Source organism: Podarcis liolepis (genome assembly GCF_965112155.1).
Source record: "Podarcis liolepis genome assembly, chromosome: 8".
NCBI classification, from domain to species: Eukaryota; Metazoa; Chordata; class Lepidosauria; order Squamata; family Lacertidae; genus Podarcis; species Podarcis liolepis.
The window spans coordinates 14,767,561-14,794,873 of NC_139560.1; the positions used below are offsets into that span (position 1 = coordinate 14,767,561).

The window sequence follows — 27,313 nt, forward strand, 5'->3', positions numbered from 1 at the left end:
TAGTAAATTTTCAGAGTAGTTTTTACAGTTATGTCAAAAACTATTGATTTGGTTATACTATTAGAAATACATGCAGATAATTATGAAATTATGGTGAGGTTTAATAAGTTAACTGCTTATATTTGGACTTTTCTGCTGTACTTTATTGGAAGGAGAAAAATAATTTTATTAATAACAATTTGAACAATTTATTTAACTAAAACAATTACATTATAGCACATGTATCCATGTTTGTTAGCTGATGTAGTTAAACAATTTTTTTAAAAAAAAACCCCTTAGACGGAGTTTTAGCAAAACATGAAAAACTTAAAACAAATCATTATTTACTGATGAATACCTTTGGACTATAATGTAACAAATAGAAAACTATCTTTAGAAGGATTTTCCCTCCAAAAACATTTTATTTTAAAAATCCAATTTTAATTTTAAAAAATCCAATTTTAATTTTAAAAAATCCAATTTTAATTTTAAAAAATCCAATTTTAATTTTTAAAAATCCAATTTAAATTTTTAAAAACCCAATTTAAATTTTTAAAAATCCAACTTAAATTTTAAAAAATTTAAGCCCCATGCATCTGATGAGTAAGAAGCTTGCTGCCTCCTAGGTGTATTGGATACTGACTTCTTTTGCTTTGGAGAGAAATCAGCATAATTTAAAATGCCACACTGCCCACTGTTTAAGCACCCAGTGCTCCTCAGTGCTTCAAACAAGCAGCTCCTAAACTTTTCTCATTCGCCTCCCACACGCCCTTGCACTTACCTTCTCAAAACACAAAACCAAGCCATGCATTTAGGAATTTCCTCCCCCCCCCCCCGGCCACTGCATGTTGATGGGCAGGAGAAACAGGGCCTTTTCTGCTGTGTCCCCTCCCTTCTTCAAGATTAAGGAATGGAGGTGTGGGTGGCCCAAACTTCTAATTTTTAAGTGAGGTTAAAACAAAACACCCAGAACTTTTTGAGTTTGAGCCACCTCTGTTAACCTGTTCTTTGAACCCATCTATTTGCAGTTCCTAGTCATTTTTAAGCTGGCTTTTCTGTTTTAATACACCTGTAGTATTGCTGGGTTTAAAATGGTTAGTTTTCAAAATCAGTTTGCTTTTATGAGATGCAAGCTGCCTAGGGTTGCCATAGATTTGGAAAACTGCAATTGGCAGCAGTTTCCGGGCGGAAATCAGGACAATCCGGATACATGGCAGCCCATGTTGGCAGTTCTGTTTTTTAAAAAGAAAAAAAAGCAGCTCAACAACTTTTCTGTTCGTATTTTCACTGTTTGAAAAATGGCAGCCCTAAATCTGCCCCTCTTAGGTAGGCTGTGCCTTAAAAGCTGGGCAGCAAATAAATTTACAAATGGCTTTGTATGTCTATATTTATTGTCTGTTAGCAAGTGAGTATTGTATCTTCCAATCTGGTTTTATCTTCCATGGCATGCAAGTTTCTAGAGGAAGAGAGAACTTGAGAACATTCAAACCACACCCACCCACACCCACGTGTTATGGGGCTGAAACAATCTGTTTTCTCATTATGTGACATGCTTCTGTTTGGCATCAGTGAACATCATTTTTGTCAGTAATATAAGAGATTGCACATAGACTCCATTAAGGTGGGTTCCTGGAATTTGTGCAGATTTAGTCCTCTTTATACAATCAGCGGGGCCAAATAAGCTTGTATCTAAGCACTACAGCATTGATGATTTGGTCAAAATATGTCACCAGACCTATTTCTGATAGGGACATGCTTTTATGCACCATGTATTGCTGATGTTTTATTTGAAAATACTTGTGTCTTTACTTTAGAGATTTGCTTTAAAAAACAGCTACACCTCTCGTTTGGTATTTTATTTTTATGTACAAAAATATTTCTAAAGGCATTTAGAATAAAAATGGTCTAAAAAAATCAGTCCCTTTGATCTCTTAAATGCAGCTCCTAAGTGGAAAAAGTCCATCTGCAGGCAGATGTTGTCCCTTCAGCTGCTCCACTGCGCATCTGTCGGTGGGGCTTGCTTTCCGCGCGCCTGCGACATGACCTTTCGCCTGAGCTGTCTAACTTCCACCAGCAACTCCTGCTCTCTGGATTCCAGCTCTTGCCGTCCTCTGTCTAAAGAAACTAACAAAAAAAGGAAAGATAAGAATTAAAAGCCCCCTGGGGATTACAAGCGTGGAACAGCAACTTTTTGGAGATCAAAGCGGCATGAAGTTATGTTTTATTTGGAAAGTGTAATTGCACATGTGAATAGAACATAAGATGAGTGTGCGGGATTGGGCATCTAGTCCAGCATCGTGCTCTCTCAGTGGACAGAATGCGGGTGGCGCTGTGGTCTAAATCACTGAGCCTCTTGGGCTTGCCAATCAGAAGGTCGGCGGTTCAAATCCCCGAGATAGATTGCTGTTGCTCTGTCCCAGCTCCTGCCAAACTAGCAGTCTGAAAGCACACCAGTGCAAGTACAGTGGTACCTTGGGTTACAGACGCTTCAGGTTATAGACTCCGCTAACCCAGAAATAGTACCTCGGGTTAAGAACTTTGCTTCAGGATGAGAACAGAAATTGCGCAGTGGTGGCATGGCTGCAGCAGGAGGACCCATTAGCTAAAGTGGTGCTTCAGGTTAAGCGCAGTTTCAGGTTAAGAACGGACCTCCAGAACGAATTAAGTACTTAACCTGAGGTACCACTGTAGATAAATAGGTACCACTGTGGTGGGAAGGTAAACGGCATTTCTGTGCGCTCTGGCTTCTGTCATGGTATTTCATTGTGCCAGAAGCGGTTTAGTCCTGCTGGCCACATGACCTGGAAAGCTGTCTGTGGACAAACGCCGGCTCCCTCAGCCTGCAAGCAAGATGACCGCCGCAACCCCATAGTCGCCTTTGACTGGACCGTCCAGGGGTCCTTTACCTTTCTACCTCTCTCAGTGGCCAGCCAGATGCCTTGGGGAAGCCTGCAAGAACCTGAGTGCCCACAGAACTTTCCCCACTGGTGATTCCTGGTAACTGGCATTCAGAGGCATAATTCCTGCAACAGTGGAGGTAGAAGATTATACAGTGGTACCTTGGGTTAAGTACTTAATTCGTTCCGGAGGTCCATTCTTAACCTGAAACTGTTCTTAACCTGAAGTACCACTTTAGCTAATGGGGCCTCCTGCTGCAGCAGTGCCACCACTGCCGTGCAATTTCTGTTCTCATCCTGAAGCAAAGGTCTTAACCCGAGGTACTATTTCTGGGTTAGCAGAGTCTGTAACTTGAAGCGTCTGTAACCTGAAGCGTCTGTAACCCGAGGTACATAGGCGCCGACTCCATGGGGCCTGAGGGGGCCCGAGCCCCCTCAAAAATTCGTTTGGGGGGGCTCTGCGCCCCCAATAATCTCGGGCGCCCCTCCAGCAGAGCGCCACCGCCGCCCCTCCCCCAGCCCAAAATGCACAGGGTCGGGCTGCATGCCTCCTGCCCTCCCTCCCGAGCAAAAGCTCCACCCAATTTCCTTCGGAGCTGATTAATAGGCGCAGCACGCTCTCCCCTATTCGCTCACGAGGAGGCGGTGCCACTTTATCTGCATATTCATGAGCTTATTTATTATTCATGAGCTTTCCCGGGCCCCCCCAATATTTTTTATAAGTCCGCGTCCCTGCCGAGGTACCACTGTATTTTAACGGAGGCATGGGAACCTGTAGTCCTCATCTGCCCCAACCACTATGACCAATGGTGTTGGGGCTGGGGTTCATACAATTTTAGAGTTGGAAGGGACCATGACAGTCATTTAGTCCATCTCCCTGCAACAGTGGAATCGAACCCACAACTGAGATTCAGAGTCAGATAAAGAGTCAGTTCGGAAGGAGCCCAAAAGACTTTGCTTAGCCACTTACAGTGTTTTGATGCTTCTTCTGCCGGCGAATCGTTTAAGCAGACGTTGCCAGGCTGTGATTGAGTCTTGCTGGGTGACAGGAGGGATTCTGAACTCTTTCGGGACTGGGAGGCTCTCAAGTCGCGCAGTCTCTCTGCAGAAAGGGGACAGGCGGGATCCAGGAAGTTCTTGCTGAGTTAAAGGCACACTTTGAGCCAATGTATTTTATCAGTTTTACACCAAAGCCACCTCAACGTTATACCCTGAATCATGATGAAAATGATGCCATTCTTGGAGCGGTCATACAAAACTACTTCATTTATTCATGGAACATATTATCTGAATAATAATAATAATTTTATACCCTGCCCATGTCCTTCATAAAGAGTCTTGGTTCATTCCTACACTAGCCAAGACCTTAGAACAATCTTCAAGAGCAACTCCATCATGTCAGTCTAGCCTCAAGGCCCACAGAAATACAGAGCTAGTCTAGGTTATCTGTGAAGCAGGATGACCCAGGAATCATCAAAGCATACGAACTGAAAGGGACATGAAGGGTCATCTCGTCCAACCTTCTGCAATGCAGGAATCTCAACTAAAGAATCCATGGTAGATGGCCACCCAACCTCTGCTTAAAATCCTCCAGGGAAGGACAGTCCACAAGGATTATCCAGCCCCTAGTCTGTACACAATGAAGTAATGATGGAGAGATTGATAAACTGAACACATTGAACATATTATCAGCATGATTCCAGTGTACTACTGTTATCAAATCCCCTTCTTTCTCCAAGGAGCTCAAGCTGGTGTGAATGGGGGTTATCCCATTTTATTTTCATTCTAACCCTGACACCATCATTTATTTAGGAAGTTTGAATCTGGGCTCAAGGTAACTTAGGACAAGGGGGATCGCAAGCGCCTGGACCAAGGTCAAAACTTGGAGGGATGTGACTATCCTGATGTTGTGTAATAAAGTGGTACCTCGGTTTACGTACTTAATCCGTTCCAGAAGTCCGTTCTTAAACTGAGGTGCGCTTTCCATGAGGCCTCCCGCCGCCGGTGCCCTTCCACCGTTCGGATTCTGTTCTTAGACTGAGGTAAAGTTCACAAACCGGGACACTACTTCCAGTTTTGTGGAGTTCATAAACTGAATCGTTCATAAACAGGACTGTTCTTAAACCAAGGTACCTCTGTAGTTAAGACAGTTGGACTATGACCTGGGAGTTCAGGGTTCGAATCCCCACTCAGCCATGAAGCTCCCTGGGTGTCCTTGGGCCGGTCACCATCTGTTAGTCTGACCTACCTGGCAGGGTTGTTTGCGAGGATGAAAGGGGGAGGAGGGGAACCAGAAACGCCACCTTGAGATCTTTGGAAGATAAAGGTGCCATATAAATGTTAAAGATCGGCTCCCATCAGCCTCAGCCAGCGCTGTCAAAGGTCAGGGATTATGCGATCTGTTGCCCAAGGAGATTTGGACGGCCACAGGATGCTCACACATATCGTATCCACAATATAAGCACACTAGCTTTCAAATGGACCACAAACGTTACCGTGTGTTTCAACTCTGATGTCTGAGGTAGTATTAAAGGTTTTCTTTTTAACAGAAATGCCTGAATAAATGAACCAAACACGTGGACTGCATGCAGGAGGCTTAGGCACTCACCAAAATAGCTGTCTTCGTCTTGGAGCTTCTCAGCCAATTCTACAGCATCATTCATTTCCTGTTCAAGAAAGCGTTTCCTGTTGGCATCCAAAGCAGCGGTCACAGCCTGCTCTGCTGCTAGCTGCTCTTGCTTTTCCAGGAGTTCCTCCCACTGAAAGAAAACAGGCGCAGAGAAGATGTTGTATTGAAAAAGGGAGAGAGAGCAGTTGAAGAAGGAGGCAGCAGCATCAGGGACCAGCACTCTTAAAGGTAAAGGGACCCCTGACCATTAGGTCCAGTCGTGACCGACTATGGGGTTGCGATGCTCATCTCGCTTTATTGGCCGAGGGAGCTGGCGTACAGCTTCTGGGCCATGTGGCCAGCATGACTAAGCCACTTCTGGCGAACCAGAGCAGCGCACAGAAACGCCATTTACCTTCCCGCCGGAGTGGTACCTATTTATCTACTTGCACTGGCGTGCTTTTGAACTGCTAGGTTGGCAGGAACAGGGACCGAGCAACGGGAGCTCACCCCCGTTGTGGGGATTCGAACCGCCGACCTTCTGATCGGCAAGTCCTAGGCTCTGTGGTTTAACCCACAGTGCCACCCGCGTCCCCTGCCCCAGCCTCGAATTCCTCCAGAGCTTTCTACGAAGGCGATGGAAAGAGGCATAAGTGCAGGGATCCCAGTTGGTGTGGGGGGTCAGGTGGGGTTGCTATGAGGAATTATGAAAAATGGAGCATGCCATTGTGTCAGCGATGAAAGCATTGCTTTGACTGGGCTTGATTCATTGACAATAATTTCTGATCAAATCACACAAGCCTCTGCATCTCTGCCCATTCTCTCTGCCTGACAGTCACGTATAGCATATTACACAGGCCAGTTGCTTCAACAGGCATCCTGGGTCATAAATATAGAAGGTAGCTTTTGATATAGCTTTTGTTAATCTTAGGGTCAGGAAGAGAGTTCACAAGGAGATGGTAAATACTACCTGTCCTTCCTCTCCTGTTTACTGCTGTTTATGACCTCCGGGGTTTGCTAAAAGCATTCTTCCTTGATTCCTATTTTATTTACTCTGCATGCTCAAGTAGGAAATAGTTTCTTTGTAGTTAAAAGGATTTCTCTAATCTAACTTTGCCCCACATGTTTTTGAAATGCTCAGAGGACCTCTGATTGGTTCTTACAGCACTGGGTTATAAGTTCTTTTGTTAATAAAAGGGACACACTTCCTCCCAGAATCTTGCTGGCCAAGCCTCGTGTGTATTTTATTAATCAGGGTCCAATCCTTCCTAGCCTTTGGAACGCAACAGTTGGGACTGCGGTGAGGAAGCAAACGGGCTGCTACATTTTGAAGGAACAGGAAGCAACACACCGTAAGCCGCCCAACCAGAGCCACGCAAGAGGTGAACTGAATGTGTGCTTCATCAGCCACAGAAGTGGTCCCTCTCCATGCCCTGTGACCCAACCGCGTCCACCAGCAGAGGCGCAAACAACTCTGGCCAACCTCACAGCACTCACTTTTCTGGCTTCCTCCTCTTTCATTGCCCCAAACAGCTCTGACTCTGCCATTCTGTTGTTACGGAGGTGCCTGGCCAGCTCTCGATATCGCAGGTCGCGATCCAGGTCGCCGCTTCGTTGCTTGCGCAGGACCTGAGTCCGCCAGTCCGTGTTGATGTGCTCTTGATCGGCTTTGGCCAGGCATTCTTCAACCACCTCAAAAAAAAGAAAAGAAAAGAAAGATACCATTTGCATCAGGGAAAGACAGGCTTTGAGTCCGTTCCCTCGAGGAATGAGCCAGGCTTGTAAGAAGAGCTACCACCTTATTGCTTGCCTATGAAGGGTGAAAATTCTCAGCAGGTGATCAAAAAAGGAGGCTTTGCAAAAAGGAACCCCTCCCCATTATCCACAAATCACCAATAAATGGGTATATTAACAACAACAACAACAATTTATTATTTATACCCCGCCCATCTGGCTGAGTTTCCCCAGCCACTCTGGGCGGCTTCCAATCAAGTGTTAAAAACAGTACAGTGTTAAATATCAAAAGCTTCCCTAAACAGGGCTGCCTTCAGATGTCTTTTAAAGATAGGATAGCTGCTTATTTCCTTCACATCTGAAGGGAGGGTGTTCCACAGGGAGGGCGCCACTACCAAGAAGGCCCTCTGCCTGGTTCCCTGTAACCTCACTTCTTGCAGTGAGGGAACCGCCAGAAGGCCCTTGGCGCTGGAACTCAGTGTCCGGGCTGAATGATGGGGGTGGAGACGCTCCTTCAGGTATACAGGTATATATATATTCAAGTATATATAAATATATATATTTGGGTAAGTGGAGCAGACCTTTTGTGAACTTTCTGTGTAACCCTGAAAGTAGAGTAGCTTGCTTTGTTTAAAAGACATCTAGAGATGAATAGGCATGTGAAGCCAGGAGAGACTGGCCTGGTTTGGGGGCACAGAGTCACACTCCCCAACAGTAGGCGCCACTACCATTCACTGAGACAGTGTGGGGCAGGATGGGCACAAGATGGGGGTCACAATATTGATTATGAATTATGGGAAAAGTTGTGTGTTCCAACACAAGGTTAAAAATCAGGAGCTACAACAATTTCTGCTCTTACTTGCTTTGCGTTCGATTCTCCGTCCTGCTCAATTTCAATCAGCCTCTGAAGGAAAAGGTCTTCGTGATCAGCTTTTGCCCGGCTCACGTCCAGCTCCCCTTTCACTTCCTGAGCTACACTTTCCTGCTCTTTGAGTAGTTTCTGCCGAGGTAGAAACTTTGGTTAGAAACAAGGATGGTGTGGAAGAGTGTTTTTTATCAGCTGGAGTTTGTTTTGTATCAGAAGGACTAACAGGGATGCATCTTCAAAAGGTACAAAAAGGACTGAACTGCCATGCCGAACAAGAGGAGCCGGAGCGATTCTGCAGGTTAGAACAGCTGGATTTCTAGCCTGTTGCCAATTTGAAGCTCAGATCGGGCAGCACAGAATCACAGAGTTGGAAGCGATCCCTGAGGGTCCATTGAGTCTGGCCCCCTGAAATCCAGGAATCTCAACTAAATCATACATAACAGATGGCCATCCAACCTCTTCGGTCCCTCTCCAACATAGTAAACTTTCCAAGCCACTCAGCTTTCCATCTGCATCCAAACTCAACTTTGACAGTGAAGACGATAAAGGTCTAACTCATTGCAGAGATGCATCAAATACCCACTGAACTACAGTGAAATAACTAGGGCAAGGCATAGTCCATCATCATCACATCATCATCATCATTTATTATTATTATTTATACCTCGCCCATCTGGCTGGGTTTTCCAAGCCACTCTGGGCAGCTCCCAACAGAATTAAAAGCACAATAAAACCTCAGACATTAAAAACCTCCCTAAACAGGGCTGCCTTCAGATGAGATACGACTGCAGGGTCCCAGCAAGCGAAGCGCACAAACCTGCTCAAAAAGCCGCCTTTGTGCCGTGAGCTCCATCTGCCGCACTTCTACATCCTGAACTGTAGCAGCAGTTTCTTGCTCTCTCATAGACGCCTAGGACAGAAAGAGATTGTTAGCCCAGAAGAGCAACGATGTCCCTTCTTTTGTTGCCAGCATCTCCATATACAGTGGTACCTTGGTCCTCAAACTTAATCTGTTCCAGGAGCCCATTCGACTTCCAAAACGGTTCACAAACCAAGGTGTGGCTTCCAATTGGCTGCAGGAGCTTCCTGCACTCCTGCAGCTGCGTTGGACGTTCGGCTTCCAAAAAACGTTTGCAAACCAGACCATTTGTGGTGTTTGGGAGCCAAAACGGTCGAGTACCAAGGTACAACTGTATATAAAAATAAATAACAACAACAACACACCCACACACACACCAGGGTGGAGGGAAGTGGTATCATTAACCAATACAACTTCCTGTAAAAAGGCATCGTCCACCTCTCAGCCTCCCCTTACAGCAGCCTTTCTCACCCTGTGGGTCCCCAGATGTTGTTGAACTACAACTCCCATCACCCCTAGCTAGCAAGGCCAGAGCTCAGGGATGATGGGAGTTGTAGTCCAACAACAACTGGGGACCCACAGGTTGAGAACCGCTGCCTTACAGTTTTCCTACTTGGATCTAGACCAGCAGGGTCTAACTTTTCAGGTCTCGGTGAACCCAACCCCATAGTGAAGTTGTCTGGGGCTGGATCCACACACTCAAACTATGGCTACTTGGCCATAGAGAGACCAGCTCGTCCAACTCAAGAAAGCTGTTAGATGGCCCTGGGAAACGAGAGAGTGCTCCATAAGCCCTCAAAGTCGCGACACCTGCTGGTTTCTGCAATCCACTTTAGGCTTGGTCCACACCCAAGCAGGAGAAAGATGCAGGAGAGGAGTTTAAAGGCAGAAAAGCTGAGATGGGGAGCCTTTGGCCCTTCCCAGTGTTGCTGCTGGACAGAGCTTTACCTTTCTTGCAATTTCGTCATCAAGCCGTTTGAGCTCCATTTCCCGCTGATCTTGCTGGTACTTCAGGAAACGCCTCCTGGCGGCTTCCAGTAACTGCAGCTCCTTCACTTTCAGCTCTCGCTTCACAGCCGCTAGTCTTCAAAATGCAAACAAAGAGACAGGAATCAAGGAGGGCAGGAACAAGTGACCCTCTTGTGATACGGAAGTGACACTGTGCATTAGTAGCCTTTTCTAAGCAGCTGGACATCAGCCCCAGCTACTATTGCCAGGGATAATGGGAAATGTAGCCCAAAAACTGATGCAGTGTGAAATTCTGGAAGCAGCTTCCAGCTGCCTACTGTAGCAATTCTCACTCTATGACAGGGATAAAAATCAAAGATTTTTTAAAAAATAAAACAGATTTTAAAAATTTAAATCGGATTTTTAAAATAAAACGCTTCTGGAGGAAAAATCTTTCTAAAGATAGTTTTCTATTTAAGTTACATTGCACAGTGGTACCTTGGTTTTCAAACTTAACCCGTCCTGGAAGTCTGTTCCAAAACCAAAGCATTCTTATATATTAACAAAGCTGTATTCGACGGATGAAAGTACATGATGTTTGACATGATTGAGAAACTAAGATGTGGAGATATGCTTCAGAGATCCAGACCGTGGGGAGCTCCGAAAATTTAATAAATATAATTTGGACTATAATTTGGTCTTTTTTATTTTAGTTTTATATTCTAATTGGATGTTTTTTATTGGAAAATCAATAAAAATGATTTAAAAACAAAACAAAAACAAAGCGTTCTTAAACCAAGGCGCGCTTTGCCATAGAAAGCAATGCAAAATGGTTTAATCCGTTCCAGACAACTAAAAACAACCCCTAAAACAGTAATTCAACATGAATTTTACTATCTGAGATCATTGATCCTGAAAATGAAAGCAATAAACCAGGCTGCAATCTACTACCTGGTATCAAAAACTGGTAGTGATTCCCCATTGCCATTGGAGGGACGAGAAGAGAGGGGGCAGTTTAAGTGGGGTGTGGAAACACTCAAACTGGAGGGACGAAGAGCGCGCATGGGGTGTGTGTGGGGAAGGAGGTGGCTAACTGGATGCAGGAGAGGAGAGTTTCAGTGGGAGGGGGGGAAGGAAAGGGAGGCAAAAGTTCTCTTTGCCCCCCAAGCCAGCCCCCCCTCTTGCCAAAGCAGCTGGGCTTCAGAGCGCTGCCAGGACACTTCTCCTCACCAGCCCAATCAGCGCGATCTCTCTAAAAATGGAAGTGAAACACTAAAACCAGAAGCTCAGGATACGTCCGACTTCCAAAAAAATATATCGAGAACCAGAATGCTCACTTCCGGGTTTGCGACGTTCGGGTTCTAAGATGTCTGTGAACTAGGCTGTTCAAGAACCAAGGTACCACTGTAGTCCAAAGACTATGCGTCAGTAAATAAGGATTTGTTTTAAGTTTTTCATGTGTGCTAAAACTCTAAGGTTTTTTGTTTTTTTAATTGTTTAACCACATCAGTTAACAAACATGGATACATATGCTATAATGTTACTGTTTTAGTTACAAAAATTGTTTAAATTGTTATTAAGGAAATGATTATTTTCATCCTTCCAATAAATTATGGCAGAAAAGTTGTCCAAATATAAAGTTAACTTATTAAACCTCACAATAATTTCATAATTATCTGTGTACTTCTAATAGTATAGCCAAATCAGTAATTTTTGATGTAACTGTAAAAACTACTCTGAAAATTTATTCCAAAAATGAAACCTTCATCTGGTTGTAAATATTATTATACCAGCAAGAGTGAGTCTGTCTGTTAAAAAAATGATTTAAACCAAGTCTTACTGACTTGTGATTTAAATTGATTTGATTTAAATCAAATCCACCCTGCTCTGTGACCCAATAACGTAGAGTTTTTTACAGATGTAATCTAAACAGGGAAATGATATTTTGCAAGATGAAACATTACTTTTTTTGCAAAACAAGTCCATCTGCGGAAGAGCAGTTCTTTCGGTAATATTCCTGTGGTCAGTACCAGGGATGCTAAAATGGAAAATACCTCCGCCTTTGCTCTGCTAGTTTCTCCTCTTCCTTAAGCAGAATCTTCCTCCTTTGCTCCTCAGCCTCCTGAAGCAGTTCTTGCTTACGATACCAAGTTTCATCTTCCACTCTGCGCTCAGCTGCTTTGGCTTCTATCTCCTGGACCAATTGTCTGCAGAGAACAATCACAGGGAAGTTTTCAAATGTTTGATGTTTCATTTTGATGTTACATTTGTTGGAAGCCGCCCACAATGCGTGGGGTAACACAGTGAAGTGGACAGGATCCAAAAAATAAAAAAACTATTATTATTATTATTATTATTATTATTATTATTATTATTATTATTAATTTCAAACTTGACAGTTTAATGAAGCAAGAGTTCAAGCAAGTCCATCATGCTTTCAGTTCCAAGTACAAAATAGTTTTTAATCTCAAATACTATACGTAGGCAGTATAGATCACTATAGACTGGCCTAGATTATAAAGCAATGCAGGCTGAAAGGAAAAAAAAGTTTGTTGTACATTAAAAAACAACCCCATTGTTCCAAAGGCTATACATTTATCTACAGTTGTACCTTGGAAATCGAACGGAATCCATTCCGCAAGTCCACCCGACTTCCAAAATGTTTGGAAACCAAGGTGCGGCTTCCGAATGGCTGCAGGAAGCTCCTGCAGCCAATCAGAATCTGAGCCAGACGTTTGGGTTCCAAAAGAACGTTTGCAAACCGGAACACTCACTTCCGGGTTGGCAGCGTTTGGGAGCCAAAATGTTCGACTCGCAAGGCGTTCGACGTCTGAGGTACAACTGTACTGGCGATAGATGGGCAAGTCCAAAAACCCAATATATTTTTCTCTTCAAATGTTCAGTTCTTCCCTTTCACAGGGGCACCTGCCTGTCAAAATGACACAAGGATGTCATTGCCCACATAGTTAGAAATCAAACCACACGGGCAAAGGAACAGTGATTTGCAAGTGTCACTCATTAATGGTGCCTGCATCTCCTGCCCTTTCAGCCAAAAAGCCACCAGACCTTTGCAAAGCAGACCTCACTATTTCCAATGGGCAGGCTGTTCCACGGTCAAACTGCTCTTGCCAGTAGGAAGGGTCACCCAAATGTTTAGCCAAAATCTGCTTTCCCTGCAATTTCCACCCACTGCTTCTAGTCCTGAGGCACAGATAAATACAGTGGAACCTCGTGTAACGTACCATCCTCCTTGCGAACGCTTCGAGTTATGAGCTCCGCTAAACCGGAAGTAGATGCTCCCAGTTGCGAACTTTGCCCTGGGACGCGAGCGGAAGTTGCACGCTGGCGGCAGGAGGTGCCATTAGCGAAAGCGCGTCTCATGTTAAGAACAGTTTTGGCTTAAGAACGGAGCTCCGGAATGAATTACTGTATTTTCCCATCTATAAGAGCCCCCCCCGGTATAAGACGCCCCCTATTTTGGGGGACTTCAGTTTAAGAAAATGGGGGGAGATGGCCTCCGTGTATAAGACGCCCCCACATTTTAAAGGGAAAAAACCTAGTCTTATACATGGAAAAATACAGTAAGTTCGTAACCGGAGGTACCACTGTAGGACCGCAGCATCTTCTAATGCAACTGATCTCCAACCAAGATGGTCCAAGTCCTGCTTTACAAGATTGGGCTAGACTGCCCTCTTGAAGGGCAGTCCAGTTTCCCATTCCCCCTGAGCTGCCAGTCATCCTTCCATCAGATCTGCAAAACAGGCCGCCCAACTAATTCCCCGCTGCCACCCGTTCAATACCTCTCTCTCAGGTATTCAATCTCATCCTGTCGGATTCGCTCTCGCTCCTGAGCCTGGTAATCCACAATGAACTTGGGGTACTTGTTAAAGACGGGGTACTGGCCCTTGGTCAGTGGCACAAAGTCCTCCAGCATGCGGCGCGGGTGGATGTCGGCCGGGGTGCATTCCATGAGGTGGTAGGCCTCTTTCAGCACGGCGCCGACGTCGAGGTTGTTCCGATGGTGGAAGAAATACTGCAACGAAGGTGGCCTTTGGTTTAGGACAGAAATAAATAGGGGGAGAGGGACGCGGGTGGTGCTGTGCTAGGACTTGCCGATCAGAAGGTCGGCGGTTCGAATCCCTGTGATGGGGTGAGCTCCCGTTGCTCGGTCCCTGCTCCTGCCAACCTAGCAGTTCGAAAGCACGTCAAAGTGCAAGTAGATAAATAGGTACCACTCCGGCAGGAAGGTAAACGGCGTTTCCGTGCGCTGCTCTGGTTCGCCAGAAGTGGCTTAGTCATTCTGGTCACATGACCCGGAAGCTGTACGCCGGCCCCTCGGCCAATAAAGCAAGATGAGCACCGCAACCCCCAGAGTTGGCCCTGACTGGACCTAATGGTCAGGGGTCCCTTTACCTTTACTAAATAGGGGGAGGATCCTATTTAGAGCTGGCTCAACTTTCCTGAGATTATGGCAACTGGACCTCAGTCCTCCAGGCGCTGCTGAACTACAACTCCCATCATCCCCAACTGTCAACGAGGCTGATGGGAGGTGGAGTCCAACAACATCTGGAGGGCCAAAGGTCTCCCTGCCTTGAACCTGACAGAACCTGCACCAAAGGCATTAAGAAATTATACAATTTTGTTCCCCCCCGTGCGTGCTAGAATTGATGGTTTGACGATTTATTTTGTTTCTGCGTTCCAAAATCTTACAAATTTCAATTACGCTGCAGTCAAAATACCAATCCCTTATATCGCAACTGCCGTTACAACGACTTCCATTCGTACTGACACGTTAAAGGATTTCTACGCCTACAGATGAAGCATTCAAACTCTCTCTTTCCTGTGTGTGACAATTATTCTGTCCGTAGTGTTTCTTCCTGTCCTTGTAATATATTATATCTATCTTTTGCCAGTTGTTGCTGTTCTCCAGCACGCCTTGGGTGGCGTTTGTGTCCCATTGTTGTTTCAGAAGTTCTCCATTACTCCGTCCCTGGTTCACTGTTTTGCAGCTGCAAAAGTCACACTGTCCCAATAAATTTCCTGTTTTCCCTCACAAAGGCCCTGTCCCATGCCTTTAAGAGATGCATGAGGGTGCAAATCAACAGAAGGGGGGGGGGGAACTGCAACATCTTTCCCTCTCAAAAAAGTCACCATGTGAGGTCCTGTCCTTCTCATTTACATTTATTTAGCAGATTTCAATCCTTCCTCCAGGGCTACCACCTTCTGTCAATGACGTGAATAACACGGTAAGAGGTGACACCTCTTCTGCTCGGGGTTTGCTGTCAGTTGGGACCCCCTTCACCTAGAGCAGTGATCTTCAGCCCTCGGTACTCAGATATTGTTAGACTACAACTCCCATTATCCCTGACCGCTGGACTAAGCTGGCTGGGGATGATGGGAGTTTTAGCCCTACAACATCTGGGGACCCAAGGCTGAAGAATGCCGGTTGAGAGCAAGGGTGGTTAACCTGGGTCTCTCCAGATTAGGGATGGGTAGACAAATTAGGATCTGGTCTGTCCCAGTTCTGCCTGGTGAGGGGACCGAGCCTGTTCCACTCCAATGCTGAGCAGATTCTGAAAGGAAAATCCTTAAGAAATCTGCACAGAATCATAAAGCAATGAAGAAAGAACAAATAGGGCTTATATAATGGTCTGAGGGCTGCAGAGCTATTTCTTGCCTTTTAAGAGGTAAAGGACCCCAGCCAGTTAAGTCCAGTCGCAAACGACTCTGGGGTTGCGGCGCTCATCTTGCTTTACTGGCTGAGGGAGCCGACATTTGTCCGCAGACAGTTTTTCCAGGTCATGTGGCCACCATGACTAAGCCGCTTCTGGTGAAACCAGATCACTGCACGGAAACATCGTTTATCTTCCCGCTGGAGTGGTACCTATTTATCTATTTGTACTCTGACGTGCTTTCGAACTGCTAGGTGGGCAGGAGCTGGGACAGAGCAACGGGAGCTCACCCTGTTGTGGGGATTCGAACTGCTGACCTTCCAACCGGCAAGCCCTAGGCTCAGTGGTTTAGACCACAGCGCCACCCGCGTCCCTTCTTGCCTTTTAGGAGGTTATAAAAACAGTTTATCTGCCTATCTACAGTCTGGGAGTGGCTGGGCGACCTCATTTTTGAAAAATGTGAGAAATACCTTTTATCAGAACAGAGGCAGTGCTGCAGCCGTCAGCCTACCTTGTAAAGACTCTGGCAAGACTGCAGATTGTGAAGTGGATCCGCGATCTGATACAGGTTGTGATCCACCCAGATCGAGTCAGGCGAGTATGCTTTTGAGTACCAATTTGGTGGATTCCTCCCACATTCCCTACTCCAGATGTTGCTCCACTATGCCTCCAATCAACTCCAACCAGCATGGCCATTGGCTAGAGATTATAGTAACTGTAGTTCAACAACATCTTGAGGGTCACAGGTTAGTCACCCTGATATAGAGCTTAGTTATCTACTAGTGTGGACTGGGTCGTTCGGTAAGATCTAGGTTCCCAAGCGAATAGAGTTAGGCCCCATGAATAGACACGCCGACCCAGCAGCAAGATGCTCACCTCAAAGTCTTCCTTCTGATTACAGTGAAGCAAAGGAGCTCTGGAAGAGATGATGTAAGCAGCAACCACCATCAGAAAGTAGGAAGGGTGGTTGGAGAAGATGTTATCGAACATTTTCAGCCATTCCTCCCTTGTCAGGACCTCTGAGAACATGGTTTCCAGAAGAGGCCAGGCGTAAACCTGGTGTCAGGTGGCAAAGACAATTAATGGTCACCTAAGCACAACACATTGAACAATCTCATGCTAATATTGTTCCATGCGAAGGTTGAATATGTATTTATTTTTAACCTGTGATGTTATATTGTAGCTCATGAAATGCTGAAGCAGCTCTTTGTCATGGTGTGCTAATATGTTTTCCACCATGCCGAGGATGTTGATTGGAGGGTTGGGGAAAAACTCGAACCAGTGCTGACACCAATTAACTAAAAAGAAAAGGAACAGAAACAGCTCATTGCCCTAACAGCAGCACACAAATGCAAATTCATCTACAGTTTTGGTCCCACGAATGACTAACTCATGTCTGAAAAGTTGGTGGATGCAACAAGGGGGCAGTGATATTGAATCTTTCTCCCAAATGTGCCTCCCATTTGACATTTTTCAATGACAGCATTACATGCTGTGACATTTTGATGCAGCTCCCGCTAGCATGTGAATAGACGTCATTCAATCTTATTGGGAAAAGCTACATGCTGTGATTGGGGACACTTCTGAGCAGTGCAAAACCTCTCCCACCCATTCCTAATATTCGGTAGCCCAAACCTTATTGACAGAGGGGCTCTTGGGGGTTGAATGTGCCTGTGTTCGGGGGCACACAGAGGTATGCTGCACATCCCACAGAAGTCCTCAGCACACCAGCCATCACAACAAGGGGCATTTTGCTAGCTGGTAAACAATTTCCCCCTTTAATGGACTCACACATTCTTTACTGTGGAAATCGAGTGAATGCTGGACTCCATAGCTGCGCCAGCAATTCACAGCTCTCTGCTATTTGCAAGCGGTCTCTTGGAAGGCAGTGCCTGTGCTTGGACAATCGTAGCTTGGCTTAATTGCAGTGTTTCCCAAACTTGTGTCTCCGCCTGTTTTTGGACCACAATACCCATCATCCCTGACCACTAGACCTGCTGGTTATGGATGATGGGAGCTGTAGTCCAAAAACAGCTGGAAACCCAATTTTGGGAAACCCTGGCTTAACGGAACCAACATATAATTATTCAAAGACAGCCCACAGTATAGGAAGTGTGTCATCATTCAAGAGCGCTCCTGCCTTACCTATTACAGTAGCAACCACTTCAAAGCAGATGAGCTGATTGTTCTGGAAGAGTTTGACAAAAGGGAAGGCCAACAGAGGGACGTAGGGCATCTCGCCAAAGATGGCGGACCAGTGAGCTAGAGCAGATAAGGTCCTGTGCATGGACAGAAGAAGCAAGTGCTCAGAGAAAAGTTGGCCAAGAAGAATCTCATTTAGTGAAGAGTTAAAATCAGCTGGCGCCCTTCGGATGGTTTGGAGTGTAACTCCCATCAGCTCTAGTCAGTGTGGCTGAGCTAGCTGGGGCTCAACTTCCTTTCCTTCCCACCTGAAAACATGACCATATGTACCTTTGTAGGACTCTCAAGAGTTTCCTGCTTTTAATAGGGTATTCATTCTGAAGGTGCACAAAAGCTGAATGGGTCCCTTTATCCAACAAGCTGCTAAAGGCCAAGTGGTTTTCTGGGAGATGAAGTAAGGACCGCCAAACAAACATTCTGTAACGACAAGGGAGATTTGCAGACACAGGCCAGTTTGTGCAGAAGTGGCAGAGCCACAATGCTAGCTTCCCAACAGGTGTAGTCACAGTTGCTTACTGTAAAGGATGAGGCAGCGGAGAGGTCAGCAGGGTGCAAATGCAATGGCAGGAGTGTCTCCACCAGAACATATGCACCACACAGGCTTCCCCACTGCCTCGCACTTGCAGTAAGCAGCAGCAACCCCCCTGCTATGGGGCTGGTGTAGTGGCTCTGCTTCTGGTAGAAGGAAAGACACCAGGTTTGCACCCAACGCACCTGTATTTTGCAGGATACTCCCCAAATCCTTTCAGCAAGGTTCGCAGCCGCTTCTTGTTCAATCCATCGGGCAGCTCGTTCTGGAACAGGAATCACAAATTATTTCTTGCACCGAGATGGCCTTTTCCTGCCCTTCCTGTCTCTCCTCTCTAACCCCTTTCCTCCGTTTTGAATTCTGCACCTTGCAGTCTCTACTGTGGGTCCTCATTATGACCAAGCTGCCCTTCTTTTCTGTCCTTTGCACCTTGAAATGCCATCTATTGATTTTCAAAACCAGCTGGGTGCTGCCCTAGAGTGGCCACCCTGTGAGGCACAACTTTTGAGTCAACCGTGCAAAATCACCAGATGTTTGGCGAGAGGGGTATTCCCAGACTGGGATGTTTGCATCTCTCTGGCAGAACTCATCTCGGCCAAGTTGTAAGGGAGAAAGAGCTGGGAACTGGAAAGGAATAAAATGTGGAATGAAACATGTACCTTCCAATTTTTTTTAGCTCAGAAACATATTGGGGAGGAGATCCTGCCTTGGCTTTAGTGGTCGTAAAGTAAAGGTAAAGGGACCCCTGGCCATTAGGTCCAGTCGTGGCCAACTCTGGGGTTGTGACGCTCATCTTGCTTTATTGGCTGAGGGAGCCGGCGTACAGCTTCCGGGTCATGTGGCCAGCATGACTAAGCCGCTTCTGGCAAACCAGAGCAGCGCACGGAAACGCTGTTTACCTTCCCGCCGGAGCGGTACCTATTTATCTACTTGCACTTTGACGTGCTTTCGAACTGCTAGGTTGGCAGGAGCAGGGACTGAGCAATGGGAGCTCACCCCGACGCGGGGATTCGAACTGCCAACCTTCTGATTGGCAAGTCCTAGGCTCTATGGTTTAACCCACAGTGCCACCTGCGTCCCTTAGTGGTCGTAGCAGAAATTTGAACCCTGGGTGCGCTATTTCCAAGGAGGAAGATTTATACTAGCCTCCTCAACCCTGGCAGCCTCCAGATGTTGGACTCCAACTCACATTGGCCCCAACCAGCATGGCCAATAGTCAGGGAAGATGTGAGTCGTAGTTTAGGAAAACAACAGCACATCTAGAGGGAATCAATGGTAGGGAAGGCTGTTCCATACAGTCAGTCACAGTAGTGGCAACCTTCTATTTCTTATTATTTTATTTATTAATTCCACCCTAAGAAACTCACGGTAGTGTGTGTGGATTTTCTACTTCAGGAATCAGATCTTGGCCCTACCCTGTCAAAGGTTCTTACCTCTTTATCCTCATGTGACACATCTGGCTGTGGTTTTAACATTTTGGTTTGGATCTTTCCCTTTTTCGATTGCCAGGGTCTCTCTGAGACGCCGGGTGTTACTCTCACTGTCAGCTTGGTAGTGTCAAATTTGCTTTTGGACGAGTCTTCAATCACTTTAAACAGAGGTGGGGGAGGCTGAAAATTCAGGAAGGAGATCCATTAAAAACCTTTCAATGCCAGAATACAGAATGTATTCTGTAAAACCCAGCTAAACATCTAAATAATCCTGATCACTACCTAAATACAAACCAATATGCTGCTGAGTAAGAAATGTAGAGGTTATCTAATTCTAGAACCCTGTCTAAATTCTGCCCTATAACTCACAAGAGGCATTAGTGGATAAGGCAGTTTTCCAAAGACTCAAATCTGGGTTGATCCTTTTTAAGCTTTTAAGGTAGATATTTCCCCCCTCGATTCATTAGAATGACGTATATCAATGTGCAGACTAAATCAAGTAGTTTCCTACCCACCTTAAATCATAAATCAACTCAAAGCCATTATCCTCCAGGGAGAACTCTTCACCTGGTTTGAAGTCAGAACTCTGAGATGTATATTTGCTAAAGTAACACTCATGAGGTGTTGCTTGTAGGGGAGAAAAAATCACTGGTTGGGAGGAAGGGTCCCTTGCCCATTGATTTCCCACTGCAACCCCCTCCTCCCACACCGAAGCCATAGATCTCCCACAGCAGAGCATTGGAACTGGAAGCAACTCAGACCAGAGGAAAACACATTCAGTTGCAGGCCCAAAGCAACAGTTGGCAGGGACTTCCTAAATGCATCTGTCAGAACAGAATGCTGGACTGCATGGGCCTTTGGTCTGATTCAAAAGGATCCTTCTGATGTACCTTGTTTACTTCTTTTGTCAGTGCCTGGACGCTATATATGTTAAGGCTGCCATTCTCCATGACCGCTGCAATGTACCTCCCATTAGGGCTCACGGCGACAAGGCTGATTCCCTCCTCGTGGCTGCCGACATCAAAGAGTAGCTTGCATGTCCTTATGTTGATGACTCTCATGATATTATCTTGACTAAGCACTCCAAGAACCTAGAGGGCAAAGAAGAGGGTGTAAGAGAGCTAATGTGGAACGGACAAAGAGCTTAATTTGCTTTATTAAGCAAACAGACATAACAATGCTGTGATCCTAAGTAGGACTTCTATATGGGCAGGCATGTGTAAGATTATGCAGTAATATTTTGTAGGCAGGAAAATGGTTTTCATTTACATATGCAGACGCTAATGCAACAGGCTTTTTTAAAAAAATTATGCAGACATGGAACTGTTGTCACATGTCTGTTTACATTCCAGCACAGTTTGCTGGGAACTTCCGTTGTGTGTATAGCCTTTGCTTTTCCCCATCTCTCTGAGAAGACAGAGAGAGAGACGACATGTTTCTTTGTGCTGATTTATGATTAATAAATCTGTAGTTGTAGTATGCTTCCACAAGCCTCACGCCTATTCTGTGTGTGCAGTTCGCTCTGCTGATATAGTGTGCCCTGGCTTTGACGCTTGGGTGCGCAGCCCGAAAACGTGTAATCTGAAGCGTCTATAACCCGAGGTACCACTGTATAAGATGATGCTTTTTTGCTAAAAAAAAAAAAATATGCAAAAATTGGGCGTCGTCTTATACACAGATAGCGAATGCAAAGTGGGGACGTGCAATTAATGGCAGCAGCAAGCAGGAGATTGGCAGCGATGATTGGACGGGTGATTGGTGGCTGGGGCAAGCTGTGTGATTGGCAGTGGCTAGGGCAAGCGATTGGTGGAAGTGACCTCCCCCCCCCAAAAAAAAGCTAAACAATTTAATTTCTTAATTATGGGTTTAAAAAAATAGGGCTTGTCTTATACATGGGGGCGTCTTATACATGGAAAAATATGGTATGTGCCAGCTATCAGGAGCTTAGTGAACACCATTCTGTTTCGAGCTCTGCCACCCACCTGATTCGAACCACCGTCAAAGCTGTCTGGGAGGAATTCGAGGTGGCGAACGGCTCGCACTTTGGTGGGCATCTGGATGATCCTAAGCAGCTGCTTGGACTCTAAGCACCACAAGTGAAGGTGGTTTGATTTGCCCCCTGCTGCAAGAACACGGCCGTCTCTGCATCCCAAAACAAGACATAGTTGATGTGAATGGAGGGGAAGAGTCACAGCACAGTGGTAGAACACCTGCTTTGCATCCAGAAGGTGTGGATGTCTTCCACCTGACTGTCTGGATAACCGTTGCTAGTCTGGGTAGCTGATACCAAGCCAAGTGGACCAACAGTCTGACTCAGTAAAATGCACCCGGCTCTGCCAGCTGATTGGAGGCAAGCACCTCTGGCCAACAGCAGAGGAAAAATAAATCAAAAGGGATGAGACACTGACCAGAGGAGGAATGACTGCTGGGAAGAGTGCAGAGAGAAGAATCCCCATGGTACACCTGTACCAGCAAAACCAGACGCCTTCATCTGCCCCAGCTGGAATAAAACAGATCTCTCCCATACGATACGATAATCTTTATTGTCATTGTCCCATACAGAACAACGAAATTGAAAAAATCTACATCATTCAAAAACCAACAAGCCTGCTATCCCAGCCTGGTTAACCCCCTAAAAACTCTGATACCCTATAATTAAATACAATATACTCTCACAGAGACTACCTTACACTGCACTTAAAACGAAAATCACATTTGGATAAAAACTGTTTCTCAGACGGCTAGTCCTAGTCTTTATAACCCTGTACCTTCTCTTCCAGAAGGCAGAAGCTGAAAGAGATCATTTCCAGGGAGCGCACTATCCTGCGCTATCTCTGCAGCTTTCTTATGAGACCTGGAAGCGTAGATTTGATCCAAGGTGGGAAGAGTGCACCCAATTATTCTCTCTGCAGTCTTTACAACCCTGGGCAGCATTGTTTTCTCCCTGACTGTTCAACTCCCAAACCACACACACAGACCATAACTTAATACACTCTCAACAGTACAATGGTAAAATGCCATCAACAGGCCCTCTGAGAGATTATTTTTCTGGATGATTCTTCATCAGGCCTTTAAGTTAAGGAGTAAGTTGTTTTTCCTGCACCACTCCCCCAACTGCTCAACTTCCTTCCTATAGGCCGCCTCCCCCTCTCCATATCAGTCTCTACAGTCATAGTACGAACTTTAACCTTCCAACAGTTTGACTTCACCACCAAAGGCGCAATCTATTGTCTCTCAAGACACATGGATGCCAGAAAATCTAACCATAACTCAGCATTACCTAGAAGGACTTCTGCATGGTTGTAGTGTGAATTACCTTGTAACAGCAAAAACTTTGTAGCTCAACGAAGATCCTTCAACGGGCGAAGGCAGCTGAAACTTGCAGCGAAGGGTATCAAACTCCCAGGCAAAAATAGAGTTATCTTTAAAGCAGCTGAGGATGGTGTTACTTAGTGGAAGAAAGAAAACCTGAAATCACAGGGAGGAAGACTTGGAAAGAGTCCATGCATTGAGCAGGAAATACCTCCAAGGTACAGGATTCTAAAATATGCGCTTCCAGATTTCAACTGTTTAATCTCTTACACTTCTGTAATGGGATAGGACCACATGAGCTTTGAGGTACCGGAGCACTAGGACTCCAGGAGAACCTGGGAAATGGGGGAAGTCAGGCTTGAGTTTGTGCAGCACAATCAAGCTCTGGCAAAAGGAGGAAATGCAGGAAGTGATCAAATACTTCGCAACAATGGCTGGAGCGGGCCATGTGGTACTGTCTAAGCCTCTCTGAAAGTGTCAAAAAGGTTGGCAACCTGGGCAAAGGAAATGTTTCTTTGGACTGACCTTCTGAATGCCCACAGACTGCCGGACTTGCAGCTTTCTTTTCCTCTGAAAAGTGTCGAGATCCCAAAGCTGGGCTGTGTCAGTAGATGACGTGATGGCATATCTACCGGAACCATGAACGGAGATGGAGGACACCGAAGATTCATGTCCTCTCATCCAACTAACAAGTTCTTTGGTATCTAAGGAAAGAAGAAGAGCAAAGAGATAAGACCGTGGTGGGACCTTCTAGCACACAGTCTAATTCAAGCTTCTGGGGGAAGTCTCAGCGGTGTCCGGTGCAAACAGGGGAAGCCATATGAGAGTTGACTCTGGCAGAGATGGTTCAAAGACAGCGTTTCCACCCAGATTCACTTCCAACCTGAAAGGTGAATCACCTGTCAGATGATAAGCGGGTGCACCCCCCATGTCAAAAACAACCAGTGGAAATACTATCATAGCACATATTTTGTTATGTTCTTTATCTTCGGCTTATTAATAAAAATGTGTTGTTGTTTTAAAAAGGAGAGCAGTGGAGGTTGGGTCAGTTCTGGATCCTGCCCTCAGGATGAAAAGGGTTCCGTACTCCTGGTTTGATCAAAGATAATAATACTCCAGTTCTGAGGTTTCTAAACTAGTCCATGGACCTCCAGTGATCTACGAGGGTCATTCTGGGAGTCCATGGTGTATTAGAGGATTTGTGACTGAAGACAAGAGATGGGACACCTCTTGCATTAAACATTAATATTGCTTTTTAACTGCTGTATGATTGTTGTTTTTAAAATAAAACAACTAAAAATCACACAGCATCTAGATCACCACATTACAACTGCTACAACAGGCAGAAAAGCCATTACAGTGGTGCCTTGCAAGACGAAATTAATCCGTTCCGCGAGTCTCTTCGTCTAGCGGTTTTTTCGTCTTGCGAAGCAACCCTATTAGCGGCTTAGCGCTATTAGCGGTTTAGTGGCTATTAGCGGTTTAGCGGCTATTAAAGGCTTAGCGGATTAGCGGCTAAAAGGCTATTAGCGGCTTAGAAAAAAGGGGGGGAAGTGGGGGAAAAATCGGAACACTCGCAAGACGTTTTTGTCTTGCAAAGCAAGCCCATAGGGAAAATCGTCTTGCGAAGCAGCTCAAAAACGGAAAACCCTTTCGTCTAGCGGGTTTTCCGTCTTGCGAGGCATTCGTCTTGCGGGGCACCACTGTAAGTGGTCCACCAAGATCCTCAACAATTTACAAGTGTTTTGAATTTTCGGTGAGAAAAAGAAGTTGAAAACCGCAGCTCTAGTTTTATCATCACACACGAGATGAAATAGACACTGAGAAGCAGTCACATATAAGGAACACAGGTTTTGTTAACCGTGCTCAGTACCTGTATCGAAGCATTTAATGGAATAATCAGCCAAAGCCACAAGGAATTCTGTTTTCCTGCGGAGATTAAACGCCAGAGCAGTACAAGCTTGCATTGTTCGTTGCACCAGTTTGAACCTATTTGTACAAATCAAAATTATTACTTCAGAGGACAAGGAAAACTCACTGCAGCCATAAATCAAATACAGCCTTTGTGATTATATCACAGGCTATATAGTAGCCAAAATAACAGTTGTTAAAATCAACCAAAGTTTGTGAGGTTGAAACAACACAACAAACCATGGTTAGCAAAAACCAGAAGCAAAAGCTTCCAAACTGCTATTTGCGCCTGTTCTTGGCAACAGGGTGGGCAGTGTTTGAGATAAGGCTTCCTTAGGCTTGCTTTTGCAATACTAAACTATGTTTTAGAGTTACGGAGAAATCAGCCCAGTTTTTTGAGTATATAAACAACTGGATAGGAACTTACTAGGGCCAGGAGGGGTAATCTAGAAAGAGCTCACCTCACTACTTCATGCTTAAAACTGTGCTAGTGTATGTATCCCTCTACTGACCCACGGTTTATATATTTTTAATCTGAGCACATCAAAAGATCAGAGACAAAGAAGCAGCACTTGCCTGTTGCCCACCAAGTCAAAAACATAGATATTCCCTTGATGATCTCCAGAAAGCAGTGCATCTCCGGAACTGTCAAAAGCCACATTCAAAAAGCGAATGGTCTTGGAATGATAGCCTGTGGCACTGTGAATAATATTTACGATGACTCTGAAAACAAGAAGGTGTCAACAGCATGGTGTTAAGAAGTGGTGAGAGCACCTTCCCCTACCCTGCTTTTTAAGATGCTGTCTAGGTTTGTCATCGCTTTTCTCCCAAGAAGCAGGCGTCTTTTAATTTTGTGACTGCTGTCACCATCTGCAGTGATCATGGAGCCCAAGAAAGTAAAATCTCTCACTGACTCCATTTCTTCCCCTTCTATTTGCCAGGAGGTGATGGGACCAGTGGCCGTGATGTTCGTTTTTCGGAAATCAAAAAAATGTGTATAAGATGTCAATACAGTGGTACCTCGGGTTAAGTACTTAATTCGTTCTGGAGGTCCGTTCTTAACCTGAAACTGTTCTTAACCTGAAGCACCACTTTAGCTAATGGAGCCTCCTGCTGTCGCCGTGCCACCGGAGCATGATTTCTGTTCTCATCCTGAAGCAAACTTCTTAACCTGAAGCACTATTTCTGGGTTAGCGGAGTTTGTAACCTGAAGCATATGTAACCCGAGGTACCACTGTATATGTTTTATCACTGTGGAAAATGATATCCTAAAAATTAATAAATTATTTTTTAAAAAAGAAGGAAAGGCCAATTCAGTAGTGACTGTATTGGAACCGAAAGGGTAGCCTGCTCCTATACATGGGAGCTCCACTGATGACACCCAAGGACAGAGTCCCCCCCCCCCTAAAGCCCGTTTCCCCGCACGGTTTACCCCTGCTGCGTGGCCGGGGAGGGCTTGCGGTGCCAAATCTTCCCGCCCTCCCGGCTCCCCAGGTCCGAGCTCTGCATCCTGACGAGGAACTGAGGCGAAGCCGCCGTCGCCTCCCGCTCGAAAAGGTTCCAACCGCCCAGGCCCCGCCCCGTGCCAACCGCCGCTCGCCTTCCGTGGCCCCGCCTACTTCGGAAGGCACCAAAATCCCGCCGCGGGGGGGTTTAGGCCTCCCTCCCCTTCTTTGAGGGTTCCCGAATGCCAAAAGGCAGGAGAGGCTTCTATCTCTCGACCCCCCTCCGCTTCCTTCTCAGGATGGGCCAATTCACCCCCGTTGCATGCCGGGAGTTGTGGTTTCTTTTCCACCCTCACAGGTGGAAACTGGGCTTGGGAGGCGTTGGGAGCAGGCGGGCCGGTTCAGGTGTTAACGGCCAAGGCTGTGGGGTTAGATTCAGGAGGCTTTAAAGTTTGCTTTTATTCTTTAGCTGCAAGGTTGTCTTGGGTTCTCATTCTTCCTTCTCTTAGTGGTCGAAACCGATTTAAATGTATGCATTCTGCGTTTATATATTCTGATTTTATCCTGTGAACCGCCTGGAGAGTTGCAGGTGTATGGCGGTGTATAAATTTTTTAAATGATAATAATAATAATAATATCACTTGTTAGTATGTATAGAATGATTTCACAAAGTTAAGTTAAGCTAAGCAGATATATAAGGCTGAATGTTTCATTATTGAGATACAAGCATACAATCTCAGTAATAAAGTTATAAAATAATAAGGAAGTCACGCATGGGTGGAAGGAAGACACAGGGCAAGAAATAAGAAAGGGATAAATGTTAGTACATAATGAAATGTGAAAATGTGAATTTACGAATATAATGTATATGTATTGTTACGGAAAAATCCGGGTGCTCAGTATCATTATGTAAAGATTT

General features: G+C 45.5%; 1 protein-coding gene across 1 annotated transcript; it reads right to left on the reverse strand.

Moving 5' to 3' along the window:
• Positions 1–1,816: 1,816 nt before the first annotated feature.
• Positions 1,817–26,680, reverse strand: TBC1D31 (TBC1 domain family member 31). Its single transcript, XM_083516614.1, has 22 exons — positions 26,382–26,680; positions 25,526–25,672; positions 24,912–25,027; positions 23,564–23,742; positions 23,043–23,194; positions 21,709–21,868; positions 20,617–20,817; positions 19,730–19,906; positions 18,482–18,561; positions 18,038–18,184; positions 17,711–17,844; positions 16,730–16,863; positions 16,442–16,621; positions 13,694–13,926; positions 11,948–12,100; positions 9,894–10,029; positions 8,904–8,996; positions 8,078–8,218; positions 6,982–7,176; positions 5,485–5,635; positions 3,847–3,978; positions 1,817–2,103 (listed from the first exon to the last, which is right to left on the reverse strand). The coding sequence occupies exons 1-22, from the start codon at positions 26,456–26,458 to the stop codon at positions 1,964–1,966; spliced, it is 3,258 nt and encodes a 1,085-aa protein (XP_083372740.1). The 5' UTR covers positions 26,459–26,680; the 3' UTR covers positions 1,817–1,963.
• Positions 26,681–27,313: the final 633 nt, after the last annotated feature.